This window comes from Artemia franciscana, chromosome 2, assembly GCF_032884065.1.
Source record: "Artemia franciscana chromosome 2, ASM3288406v1, whole genome shotgun sequence".
NCBI classification, from domain to species: Eukaryota; Metazoa; Arthropoda; class Branchiopoda; order Anostraca; family Artemiidae; genus Artemia; species Artemia franciscana.
In genome coordinates, this window is record NC_088864.1 from 59,893,849 (window position 1) to 59,908,680 (window position 14,832).

Genomic DNA, 14,832 nt, shown 5'->3' on the forward strand with positions numbered 1-14,832 from the left:
TGTTAACTGATTCATTCTTTTTCTCTTTTCATATTTCTTCGTTTCTCCCCCTCCCTCTCTTGGCATTGGTTTCTCTTTTTTTATCTTAGTTCTCTCTTTGTTGTTTTTGTACATCTTGTACAAAATAAACAATGCATTGTTTTATTTCCTTTATTACGTTAATTCTTTTGACTGATTCGTTCTTTTTCTTTTTTGCTTATTATTTTCTCTTTTCATTTCGGTATCGGATTTAATTCCCTGCTTTATATAATTGTCTCGTTAGTTTGATATGCATAAACCCGCACAAGTAGTAAAATTAGTTGTATGTTTATTTCAAACTATGCCTGATTGGACTGGGGTGAACCATGCTCTAAAGAATATTCCTGGCTAAACTGTTTATGACAGCGTTTTCTGACTAAGTTTCTGTGACAGTGTTTATTTATAAACTAAATTACGTACTGAATTAAATGCAAGTAGCCAAACCCATACAAATACATGGTGTTTCAATGCCTGGAACAATATAAACCAAAAAAAAATCCTGTTTGTTATTGTTTTTAGTTGCTTTATTGTTTATGCTTTACACTAACAGATACATTCTCTTTCTTTTTCTCTTTTTCTCTCCTTCGTCATCTTAGCATTGTTTTCTCTTTTTTGTTCATAGTTCTCCCTTTAATATATTTTGTTGCTTTACTGTTTTTGCTTTAATTTGTTACTGATACATTCCCTTTCTTTTTCTGTATTTTCATCTTTCTTTTCTTCTCTCCCTCCCCGTCTCGACGTTGATTTCTCTTTTTTGTTTTTAGTTCTCTATGGTTTTTGTTGCTTTATTGTTTTAGTTTGTTAACTGATTCATTCTTTTTCTTTTTTCATATTTCTTTGTTTCTCCCCCTCCCTCTCTCGGCAGTGGTTTCTCTTCTTTGATTTTAGTTCTCTCTTTGTTGTTTTTGTTACTTTATTGTTTTATTGCTTCAGTTTTGTTTAACTTATGCATTTCTTTTTCTCTATTTTCCACTTTCTTTTGTTCTCCCCCTCTTCCTCTCAGAATTGGTTTAATTCTCTCCATTCTTTGATTGTTTTATTTGATTAAAGTGTTCGGATCTATAAAACTGTTTAAAATTAGCCGTATGTTTATTTCTAATTTATTTTTAACATGACTTGATAGGACAGAATTACGTTTAAAACAGTGTTTGGGCTATACTATTTATAACAGTATTTCATGCCTAAGTGTTTATGACACTTAGAAAGTGTCAATTAGTAAACTAAATATGTAGAGTAAAAAATATATTGCGTAAATATTAACCAACAATACCTTTTTGGGCACCCAGAATTCAGAAGAGGTTCTAGTCTTGGTAAGAATATTTAAAGAAAAAAGTATTTTGAGACAAAAATGCTTTGTTATACTGAAACTACATACAAGGAATGTTTTTGGCTGAAATTGCTCAAAAACAAGCATAGTTTCTATTAGGCTACTCGATACTTCTTTCGACGTCCCAAACTATGTCTCTTGAAGGCGAAAAATTCAGGCCAACCCAGCTGAAAACAGTATCCATAGTGGATTTATCCATATTGGTAGTAAGACTGAACTGAAGCCTTGATAGAATTTATCTATAAACCTTAAAGGTGGTTACTTGCTGAAATTTTGTTCTAGATTCCAGATGACGGTCCATATTTTTCTTCGACAAATTACATAATATAATCTGTAATAAAAAATTTCTGAGACCACAGTCGTTAGTATAACAGGGGTTGGAAATATGCTCGTTTGTCTTCTTTGCGAATATCGTTTTCTAATCTTGTCACCTGTAGTAGACCATTCTTAGTAATGTCTGCACAAAATATTTCCACGAATTGGGGATTTTTTTCCTGTCAAGATAGTGTCAATTAACCTGTTTCTTTTGAAAAAAGGCTTTCCTCCAAAATGAGAAATCCGCGAGTTGTTTTTCAGCAGGAGTGTCTCAAATTTGTTTCTGGGAAGAAGAGCAAACAATTGCAAACAACACCATCTTGCGTAATTCATTAAAATAATCTAGTCAATTACATGAACCAGTTTAATAACGTTTCTTGTACTAATATTTGTATGGCTTCTGTGTTTTATTCCGCTGCATATTGGACTAAGATAAAGTGAACAAATTTTGCCAAAAAGGCACAATATACAGTGTAATTTTTTCATAATTAGCCTAAATTCGTGGTAGTAGTTGTTTTAGACCTTTATAAGAAATTGGAAAAAGGCCAAAAACACAAGAATGATAGGAAATTTCAAGATTCAGAATTTACCTCGAATTCAGATTCCAAAAAATTCCAGAACCTGCTGTCAGAGAGTTGTAGGTTAGATTTAAATAAATTTGAACCCTTGTTAAAAATCCAATTTCCAATAAATTGAAACTAAGCTTGTTTTTACATTTTCCAGCTCTGCAAGGGCAGTTGTGCGTAGCTTTCAATGGTGATAGCTTTGCTTTTAATTACTTTTAAACTTACTAAAGTAACCAAGTTTTCTCTCTTCTCAGTGTCTTTTTTTTTATTTGTGATATAAATTTATAAGTCAGTTGTATGTAACTATAAGTGCTGCTAGCTTTGTATTTAAAATTATTAAACTAAAAAAGAACTACTAATAAGCTTATTAAAGCAACCCAGTTCTCTTGTCTCAGTGTCTTGCTTTTTTTTATTTGCCGAAAATTCGGCCAAAGAAAAAGAACTATTTTTTGAAAAAAACACAGTTGGTATATCTATGAGTCTTTTTGTCTCATTTAGTCTATATTCATTGGGTCCTTATCTACCTCATTTAATTTAGAATCATTAAAAACAGTTTAAAAACAAAAGGACTAGTCTACTTCGACAAAATTTCAGGTTAATTTTCATTTGACATATCTATTAACAATTGAACTAACATTATTTTTATTCAAATTTAATTTTGGGGGGTAATGCCAGATTTGCCTGTCACTCAATTGAACTATGTGTCTTGGCTTTTTCTACAATTAGCCATGGCTTGATAGCCATAACTATTCAATTTTAATTCAATCTTAAAGCCTTTAATTAATATTCAAATTTCAACTTTTTCTTTTTTCAACTTTTTCACTTTTTCTTGTTCTGCTTGGTGGAGTCGCCTAGTGCTTAGATCCTATTAAGTACCACCATTGAAGTGCCATTTTTTTAGGTGTTTATTGGTCTGAGTAAGATGCAGAGAGAATTATACACGAAAATCCTAATGAAGGATATTGATATAGTAAATGGCGCTGGTAAAATGGAAAAAATGAGGCTTCAAAATATTCTGATGCAACTGAGGAAGTGTTGCAATCACCCCTATCTTTTTGACGGAATTGAGCCAGGTCCACCTTATACTACTGACCAGCACTTGGTAAGAAAAAACCCCAGCTTTTACCTGCTATTAGAAGTATACAGCTGGGAAATCTCCCCCTCTCTCTAACTTTGGTCAAGTTCAGAAAAATTGACTTATGTGGTGCATCATGAATCCCTTTTAACAATCCTAAAATAATCTGGACCTTTGATATTCTACTTTTACATCGTCACTGTATCCACCATCTTTTCTAAGATGGACCAACCAATTTAAGTGGAGCTATCCACCTGAAAAATCGAAATGAAAATTAGAATGAAAAATTAGAATATTGGATGCTATAGTAATGACAGTGGTCAGGCATCGCTCTTAAATTTTGGTGCTTTGAAAAATGAGGATTTTGTTGGTGTTTTCTTAGGATTTGCCAAAATTGGGATTGGCTAGAAATTACACTTGCTAACACTTTGGCTAGAATACACTTTGCTTTGCTTTATGACTAAAATAATCGTCTGGTTGACTTTGGTTTTTAATGATTTTTGTTACATTCAGTACATTGCGACGCTTTTTTTAACGTTAATTCATTTATGGTAGTCAGCTCGTTTGTTCGAAGAGGAGAGAGAGATGATCAACTACCTATTTAATTATATATGTCATTTTCACTGTAACCGTGAAGGGGTTTTAAAAGCAAATTTGATTTAGTGCAAAATGTTCTTTTTTTAGTAATCTTAGATAAACAAGTCCATAGTTCGACGAACATTGCGTTCGTAAATTTTAGATACTCACCCATCAGTCAAGGTTCTTTTGACTAAATTGTTCTGATACTAGCACCAGTCAGATTGCATGCATTAACATGATTCATTTAACAATTCTATTTAAACAAGTCTCTATAAGAAAACTCAAATCTTTTTTAAAGTACAGGGATCCTAGAACCAAAGGACAGTTCCTCTGAAGCTTACGAAAATTCTAATTATTTGGATTTTGCCAAAATTATAATAGGATTTTAATAATTTTTGATAGGTCCTATTAGGTAGCATAAAAGAAGAAACAGAAACTAAACACCTGTAGCACCAAAAGTATTTGAACATTTTGAGAATCGTGTAACGTCGAAGTTGTATAGAACACGGAACTCTATTCGGAATCCTGACATCAAAATTTCACATTCTATCCAGATTTCTAGGAAATTATTCTGGAACAGTGGATCTCCAAATCACAAATCCCGGCTTATTTTTGCTAGCTGTAATGTTTCAATTCTAAATTTTCAAAAATTTTGCATGCGCCTAAAACTTGGTCTCAGGATTTACTGAAATAAGTCTGGTGATATAATTTATTTATAGTTGTCCGGTGGATAACTTACTTGACAGTTTTAAGGTGCGAAACAGACTGAACAAAAATAATTAAATTTCTCTTTTCAGTACTTGTACACTTACATGCCTCCATGTGGTGTTCTAACCGATCATGGACGAGTTAGAACACCGAGGTGCTCTAACCGTGTGGTACTCTAACTGATGTTCTAACCTAACCATATTCTAAATATGGATGTCATGGATGAGTTTTCTAACCATATTCTAAATATGGAATTTTTAGGTACTAGATAGAATTATATTCTATCTGAGAAAAGAATGTTGTTAGTATGTATGTATACAAAGTCCACCTTATACTACTGATCAGTACCTGGTAAGACTTTCTTAGTAAGAACCTTGTAATCAACGAACCACATTGTCATCACTTTTTGACCCAAGAAACTTTTTAAAGTAAAACTGTAGCATTATTCTCATTTGGCAGTCAAATCCCATGCCTTTTCTTGATAGTAGGGTAGTTTCTTCTAGGGTAGATGGAGGGTAGATTCTTCCGTAACTTTTCACGCTGAATTGATTGGTATATGCAAAGTCGCTGTATATCCTATGACTGCGTAGATTGGCAATTCAATTTAATGTTGTATCTGGTGTTTGACCTAACTTCCCAAGTCTAAAACAGTGTATCTAACGGGCCAGTTAAAAGTCACTAAAGCAATCACTAGCCCAAAACATTGTGTCTCAAGGACCAGTCTCAAGGCTGAATTTTCACCTGATTCATGCCCTATGGGATGACCATAATCAGTTTTTGCCTTTGACAATGTTTCTAAAAGCAGTTTTGAAAGCATTAAAAAAAAAATTGGTTTGGGCTGTGAATGGGTGAGTTTGACTTGAGTTCAGACCTTGTTAAAATGGTTGATTTCCCAGTCTATTCATGTTTTGGATATTACTATTACCTCAAGCAAATGCTATGGTACAAGTTTTATATTGTATAAATGTTTGTAGTGGTGTATTTTTTATACCATAAGAAACATTTTACAGCCTATAGTGTGTTATGGTTGCATCTGCACGAACTTCCTAAAGTGCTTCCTTAGAAACTTACTTAGAAACAGTTTATACACAGAAAAAGTCAATTTTTTCTTCAAAATCTGGTCAAGTTTTTGCAAAACGAAAAGCTCTATGTGAATCAGCATGCAAAAATCATCGGTAAGTACTAGGCCTTGTTGTCAAAAGATACTTGTGTTATTTCATCTTGTATATGAAGCTGCAGTTTCTGCCAAAACTCTATTTATTTTAATATTATCTTATTAAATTAATATAGGCCCTTGACATAGAAATTCCTTTTCAAATGAGTCTAGTAAGCATCTTTCTATGACGTTTCTGTGCCCCATTGGAGGGGACAAAAAAGGACGCACCAGCGTTTCCCGTGCAAAAAAGTAGTTTTTATTGTTGGCCAAGGGGGACTGCGCTTCTCCTGAATTTGGTTTTCGGTTAAGGTTATTCTAGCTGCAATTTTCATTTCGATCAGACACCATTTTGGCTATTTCAAAACGCAATTTTAAATTTCTGGTTACTATATAATAGGCTTTGTTCGCAACCATGATGATATTTTATCTATTTGTATCAGAAATATACGTGGGAGATGAGGGGGAGGGGGTTTGGGCCACTGCTCGGCTAGAAATCTTGAGATGTTCTGATTTTTCCAAGGATCTATTGATTACATATGCGATTTGTTTATTTTGATAGTTTTAACCTTTGCTTCTCCTACTCAGGAATAAATTATCAGGGATAAATTTACCTGCCTGGTTGGCACATCCGCACTTTTGTGTTTTTTTGGATTTCTGATTTGGGACAAATGCTGTTTCCTTTGTTCATTCATGGACTGGGACATTTAATTGGAACAAAAACTCTGTATTGACCTTGAAAACTAACTCAATAACAGAGTTAGTGGAGAACTGTGGACAAATATTCTTTGAGACACCCACTGAAACCCCTACCTGACCACACACTCCTTAAGAACAGAATCGAATGTCGTCAAAATTCAATATTCTCAAAAGTAGAGTCCAGTGCTGGTCTAACGCAACAAAAACGTAGACATTGAAAATCAACCGCTAGGAAAAAATCATTTGTTTTTTCATCCCAGACAAAAAAAAAATAGTTTTAACGGAGATTGAGCCCTTTGTGCCCTGGGATATGGTTGCCATACGCCCTTTAGGAGTGTGTTCGCTCCAATACAAAACAAGGAGACGGACGAATAATGAAGAAAAATGAGGGGACTCGCCAACCAGTGAAACGAAGCAAATATTTTGGCCAAAAGTCTACTCATCCATCCTCAGTGCAATGTAAAGCAAAAAAGTATTCAGGACAAAACGGAAAGCTTAAAGAAAAGTATTCAGGACAAATTAAAAACGAATCTTAAATACGACAAACTTAAAGAGAAACAACGTTTGTGATGTTGAAACTCAACTGATGTAATTTATTCTAGTATCCATTAGATAGAAGTACTAGATTAGATACTAGATACTCTAGTATCATCTGACAAACTGAATTTCACTGCAAAGAGAGTCTTTACTTCGTTTTTTCTGACCTTGTCCGAATTCTTTCATCTTGTGTCTTCTTTTCTCTCTTTCTTCTTCTATTTTTTCTCTCGTGTGGTATGTTTACTTATCCTTTCTTCATAAAATAGACTTCTGTTACTGATTCATTTTGGAATGTTTACCAGGCCTTAACTTTGAAAAAAATTGCACCCGTAAAAAGATACCAAGTTAATGGTCTTTTAAGATTCCTTCAAGTGAATACGTTTAAGATTTTAAATAATAAAATTTAAATATGACCACGGATCAGGATTCCCGAAATGCCCAGGGTTGTCAGGACCCAATGTAGGGTGGGACCACTGCTCTAAATCAATCAACGAATCTTTGCAGGGACTTTGAGCTGATTTCACTTTATCTCTAAAGGTTAGTTCACACATTCTTTTAGAAATCGCGAAATACTATATTATTCCAGATTATAAACACATCATTAATCATATATGACGATGATAATGCTCCGTCGAACTTCATGGGGGGGGGGGATACCAAAATTATCTTTTTTTTTGATAATTCAATCCTTAACAATATAGTGTTTGTGCGTATCTGAATTTTCGTGGATTTTAATAGATTTTCTCGTGATCTTGAAGTGAAGAGATCCTTAAGTGCTCCTTAAAGTGAGAGTAGAACTTATAGAAACATCCTCATTAAGGGTGTACATTAAATGGGGTTTAGAAAAATTCATTTCAATTCAACAATTTTATTCCAGGAAAACGACTATAAGAAATAACACATAAGGAATCACAACAACAAAGTAACAAACACCTAAAACAAGTAAAAACAAAAAATAGCCTAGTGGAATTCGTGGGGCTTTTAGAACTTTCGTCATACTGGCAATGGCAGGTGTAAAAGAGGGGCACATAATGCCTCGGTAAGCTCCTTATCTCGTGTCAAATACTCACGATAAAGGGTCAGAATTCTATTTATTTTGTTGTTGTTGGTTGTCTGAGGTTTAACAGAAGCATGTTTTGGGTGGCTCTCAACATGCAAGTGTGTGTTTTTTTTTCAAGTAATGGGGTTTATTATCAATTCAAAAATAAATTATACATAACAGCAATACTCAGTTCAAAACAATATTCAGTTTTGTATTACACTTTTGTTCATTTCGTAACAGAACTGTGTTTTGTATCTTTCCTAGTTTTCTTTTGGATTGTACAACCGATCTCAAACATTTTCAGGTCAAGAGAATTTCGTATACTTCCTGGGAGTAAGAATTTGCCGTTATAAGAGTAATGATAGGAATCTCTTACAAAGTCTGTGTTATCGCCTTTTCATATATTTTTTTTTATTTATATATATAAAATTAATTTCTGATTTAAAAAAATTGATTGCTTTTTCTGGTTCTTAGGTTGACAACTGTGGCAAAATGCTCATTATGGATAAGCTTTTGCCAAAACTGCAAGCTCAAGGATCTCGTGTCCTAATTTTTACTCAAATGACTCGCTTACTGGACATCCTTGAAGATTACTGTCTTTGGCGTGGCCACCAGTATTGCAGATTAGATGGTCAAACGGCTCACGAAGATCGTCAGCGACAAATTGATGAATATAATTCACCTGGATCGACCAAGTTTATTTTCATGTTGTCAACACGAGCTGGAGGTCTTGGTGTTAATTTGGCAACAGCTGACATTGTTATTTTATATGATTCCGATTGGAATCCGCAGATGGACTTGCAAGCTATGGTATTTAACTTCTCCATTTTATTTATTCTGTATGCTTATTTTAACCTTCATATCTTTATCCATAACAAATATCATCATTCCTTATGACATCATATAAGCATTTTCTTATATGATGTCATGCATAGTATAAATAAGATTGTTCGGTCTCCAACGCATTAATTATTTGGCAATTATTTGGTCTTGGTGTTAATTTGGCAACAGCTGACATTGTTATTTTATATGATTCTGATTGGAATCCGCAGATGGACTTGCAAGCTATTGTGTTTAACTTCTCCTTTTTGTTTACTTTGTATGCTTATTTTATCCTACACTAGCTGTTGGTGGGGCGCTTCGCGCCAGCCCCCCCCCAAGCCCCCCGCGCGCGTAAGTCGTCACGCGCCATGTTAGTTACGCGCCATTGTAGTTGTGTCGTTTTTCCCCTTTTTTTCTTTTTAGTTTTTTTTTGGTTTTTACTTTTTTTTGGTTTTTTTATTTTTTTTTCTTTTTTCTTTTTAGTTTTTTTGTAGTTTTTACCTTTTTAGTTTTTTTTTATTTTTATTTTTATTTTTTTTAGTTTTGTTTTTCTCCTTTATTTTTCAGTTTTTTTCCTTTTTTTATTTTTCTTTCTTTTTTAGTTTTTTTAGTTTTTTAGGTTTTTTTAGTTTTTTATTAGTTTTTAGTTTTTTTTTCTTTTCAGTTTTTTTTGTAGTTTTTACCTTTGTTTTTAGTTTTTTTAGTTTTTTTTACTTATGTCCTGGTCGCCATTTATATTCCCTGTGTCCCGGTCGTCATTTGTGTCCCGGTGCTTTGTTGATGGTGATTGCTAATCGAACATTCCTTGTGTCCCGGTCGCTTTCTCTTTGAGTGTCCCGGTCTTCATTTATATTCCCTATGTCCCGCGGTGTCCCGGTCGTCATTTGTGTCCCGATGTCCCGGTCTGTAATTTCGTCAGTCGACAAACATGACGTCAGTCGACACACAAACATGACGTCACTCGACACACACAGACAACTTATCTATTTATATATATATATAGATATATAGATAGATATCTTTATCCATAACACAAATCTATATATATAAAAATATGTTGTTTGTTTGTGTGTCTGTCGACTGACTTCATGTTTGTGTGTCTGCTGATGTCATATTTGTCGACTGACGTCATTATAACGATTGAGCTGTATGTCGTCATGAAGTTGTTTGTCGACTGACGAAATTACAGACCGGGGCACCGGGACACCGGGACACAGGGGATATAAATGATGACCGGGACACTCAAAGAGAAATTACAGACAGTGACACAGGGACACAAATAACGACCGGGACACAGGGAATATAAATAACAACCGGGACATAAGGACACAACTAAAACGGGGACGCCCGGGGGGGCACAGGGGGGATATATAAATGACGACGGGGACACATGGAATGTTCGATTAGCAATCACCATCAACAAAGCTCAAGGGCAATCATTAGAATAATAAGGTATAGATCTGAATACGGATTGTTTTTCCCATGGACAATTATATGTTGCATGTTCAAGAGTCAGTAAACCTGACAATCTATTTATATGCACAGAAAATGGGACAGCGAAGAATGTGGTATATTCGCAAGTTTTACGTAGTTAAAAACATATATATATATATATATATATATATATATATATATATATATATATATATATATATATATATATATATATATATATATATTCACAAGTGGGACACAGGGACACAGCTACAATGGCGCGTAACTAATATGGCACGTAACGACTTACGCGCGTGGGGGAGCATGGGGGGCGCGAAGCGCCCCCACCAACTATGTGTTGGGGTGGCGTGAAGCGCCACCCCAACATGGCAGTAGGTAAGAGTTAAAGCATGAATTCCTGAATTTTATCACGACCTGGGCCCAGTTATGGATATTTATACTATACTTAAAAGAAAATACTTTTTGGAATTACTCTTCATACTTTTCCAATACTTTTGATAGTATTCAGTATAAATTGAGAACTAAGTTTTTGTCAACAAACTGCTTTTCTCGACGAAAAACCTTCCGAGAAGAAAATAAATCTTATAAACAGATGACTCTTTAAAATACATCTGCAGGAAGGAGGAATTGAATTCGCTTCAGAATTTGTTAGATTATGCTAATAAAGATTAGATAATTAAATAGGCTAGACAAGACTGCTACGTGCTGAGTGCCAGATCTAGGCTCCTGGTATATATATATTATATTAATATTTTTAATAACAAAATTTAAAGATAACGAGAGGGGCATCAGGATTTTGGAAATACCTGGGTGAGATATGGCCTAAAATCGGTTGGGAAGCAATACTTTAGCTAGACTGTATTCAACGTATACGCTTAGACGCTAAATGTATGCTAGTTGGGGGACTCAATTTTTCTGTAATCTTTAATTTTATTCTCGTGAATTGGTGCCACTGTGCCCTCTTTTTATCACTCTCTCACAGCAAACAGCTTAAGAAAATGTAGCTGTTTTTGAAAATTAACAGAATTTTAGCGTTTTAAATTTTGCTGGCAATAAGTGTTGTCAAATTTAACTAATTGATTGTAGTTATTTATTTTTGTTCAACGTGAAAATAGATGCTCAGCTATATTGTTTAATAAATATTTGTTCAACATTTTTTCAAATTTGTTCAGAACAAATTTATTTGTTCAAACATTTAGACGCATAATACATACAATATATATATAATATATAATACATATAATACATATATATATATATATACTAGCTGTTGGGGTGGCGCTTCGCGCCACCCCAACACCTAGTTGGTGGGGCGCTTCGCGCCCCCCAAGCCCCCCCGCGCGCGTAAGTCGTTACGCGCCATATTAGTTACACGCCATTGTAGTTGTGTCCCTGTGTCCCACCTGTGAATATAGATAGATTTATATATGTGTTTCAAACTACGTAAAAATTGCGAATATACAACATTCTTGGCTTTCCCATTGTCTGTCCATATACAAAGCCGTATGTACTAATAATGACGTCATATGCAAACGCTCTTTTTACAAACAAACAAACATGCATACACACAACTCGTTTTTATATAGATAGATAGATAGATAGATACAATACAAATTAACTACGTAAAACTTGTGAATATACAACAGTCTTCGCTGTCCCATTGTCTGTGTTGCAATCTTTTAAATTGAAAAAGCAGATCCGTTGGAATCATGGGAATGCGAGGAATAAGAACAGCCTCACCCTCAAAAGGCCCTGTCAGGATTGTGGCCTCTATTAGGTTTTCCATTGTTTTTTTTTACGGCAAGTCGCGTGCCATTGCAAAGCTTTGGTGGGTTGATATTTCTTAAAAGTATTATTGGTACGCCTATTTTTAGTTGTAGCACGTGTGGTGGAAACCCTGAAGGATCTATGGAATTTAAAAATTCAGATGGATAATTAACCGCTTCATTTGGTTCCAAAATACAAATTAACTGCGTAAAACTTGCGAATATACAACATTCTTCGCTGTCCAATTCTCGCTGCATATAAATAGATTGTCAGGTTTACCGACCCTCGAACATGCAACGTACAATTGTCCATGGGAAAAACAATCAGTATTAAGATCAATACTACATTTTTTTAATGATTGACCTTGAGTTTTGTTAATGGTGATTGCAAATGCTAATCGAATTGGGAATTGCAATCTTTTAAATTGAAAAGGCAGATCCGTTGGAATCATGGGAATGCGAGGAATAAGAACAGCCTCACCCTCATAAGGCCCTGTCAAGATTGTGGCCTCTATTAGGTTTTCCATTGTTTTTTTTTACGGCAAGTCGCGTGCCATTGCAAAGCTTTGGTGGGTTGATATTTCTTAAAAGTATTATTGGTACGCCTATTTTTAGTTGTAGCACGTGTGGTGGAAACCCTGAAGGATCTATGGAATTTAAAAATTCAGATGGATAATTAACCGCTTCATTTGGTTCCAAAACTGTGTCGACTGACTTGTAAAGGACTGCCTGGTCTTGAATCTTGGTCAAAACAATATTGTTGATTTCGTGGACGTCTATATTTTTGGGTGCGAGAATCGCTCTTTCACTTAGCCATTTATTATTTTTATAATTTTTTAGAATATTCGGAAATACTTTTTCAATCAATTCATTTTTGGACGTCACTAAATTACAGAAATCAGCAGGTAGTTGTATACGTCCTGAAATTGAGTCTACTGGGAGCTTTCCGTTTCCCATTGCCAGCAATTGATCTGAAAATGTTTGACCAGAGTCATCGTTTTGCAATCGGACACGCATATTTGTAGTTAATTTTAATGTTTTTACGTGTGCCCATAGACTCTTTGAGCATCTTCATCAGTCATTGTAAACTTAAACATTAATAGATTTCTACGCGAACATATGTCTTATATAACTTGAATGACGTCACCTTCAAAGCAAAAATGACGGCAACTAATTTCACGACGTCAGCCGAAACATGACGTCACCTGATCCACAGATCCACAGACAGACAGACAACTTATTTTTATATAGATAATATATATATATATATATATATATATATATATATATATATATATATATATATATATATGTATATATATATATATATATATATATATATATATATATATATATATATATATATATATATATATATATATATATATATATATATATATATATATAGAATATATAGAATATAATTATTTATCTCCAAACGTCACGGAGTTTTTGAGATATATGATAAGATGGATGTTTTAGAAGGCAGATTCAGATAGCGATCAGAGTCAGTCGGAGATATTCCGTTGTGGTGTATTAATCGTTTGTGAGTCATTGTTAGTGCATTTTTAGTGTTTGTGATGATAAGTGTCTTTATTATGTGTATTTCTTTTCCGTACTCCTTTAATTGCATTTCTGTGTGTATAGAGGAAACTACTTTTATTGCGTCCGTTGAGCTTGGTGATATTTTTTTTTATCTTGATCCAGCGGTATCATTAATTAATGATTAAAAATATTAGTTAGGCATAAACCAAAAAACCAAGAACCCAATTTAAGTTTAAAGTATTTAAATTCCAGGATCGCGCTCACAGAATTGGTCAAAAGAAGCAAGTTCGTGTTTTTCGTTTTGTTACTGAGAATACCGTAGAAGAAAAGATTGTCGAACGTGCTGAAGTGAAACTGCGCCTTGACAAGCTGGTCATTCAACAAGGCCGACTTCTTGATAAGCAAACGAATGCCCTGAATAAGGATGAAATGCTGAATATGATAAGGTAGATAATTTATTAAAGCAAAAGAAAAAAACGATGCTCTATTCTCCATTGAATCCCAGGCAACGATTTTTCCTTGGTTGTCTGGACGTATTTTGTTGAAGAAAACTATTTTAAAGGTTTTCACAAAAAAGCCAACTGAACAAACAGTAGGTTGAAGGTTTCAGTTTTATTTTTCTACTATAGAGAATTTTGTACAATTTATTTAGTGTTTCTTTTTTGGATGAATATTAACCCGGGTCAGTATTGATTATACCACAAAGAAAACTAGAAACGCTGCACTACTTAATACAAAAATAAAAATCTCAATGTTCTAAGATTGAAAATGAAAAGTACTCAGTTTTAGTAAATAAGTATCAAATATTATTATATTATTTTTCATTCATATTGTATAAATATTGATTGAGGAATGAATATTTAATTAGTAAATGAATATTAACTGTTATTGATACATTTTTTACTCTTTTTAAAAATTTAATGTAGTTCCTCAGGTCTCTTCTTTTGCTTTGGTTGAAAGGTTGATCTCTGAATACCTATAACAACCTATAAACAGCTGATCAAATCATAAATTAATCAGCAACATCATAAGTTAAGCGCTGCTGTTTAACTTATGATTTGATCAGTTGTTTATAGGTTGCTGTTTAACTTATGATTTGATCAGCTGTTTATAGGCTTCTGTTTAACTTATGATTTGATCAGCTGTTTATAGGCTGCTGTTTAACTTATGATTGGATCAGCTGTTTTAGTGTTGGGTCCCTTATCAGGTATGTTCGAATGTTGCT

General features: G+C 33.9%; 1 protein-coding gene across 1 annotated transcript in view; it reads left to right on the top strand.

The window, feature by feature from the left end:
• The window catches only part of LOC136043865 (chromatin-remodeling complex ATPase chain Iswi-like), an 83,764-nt gene that overhangs the window by 25,389 nt on the left and 43,543 nt on the right, over positions 1–14,832 (top strand). Inside the window, exons 9-11 of the mRNA XM_065728826.1 lie at positions 3,128–3,328; positions 8,494–8,829; positions 13,860–14,053. Of these exons, the coding sequence (XP_065584898.1) occupies positions 3,128–3,328; positions 8,494–8,829; positions 13,860–14,053 (731 nt within the window). The remainder of the gene's footprint in view (positions 1–3,127; positions 3,329–8,493; positions 8,830–13,859; positions 14,054–14,832) is intronic.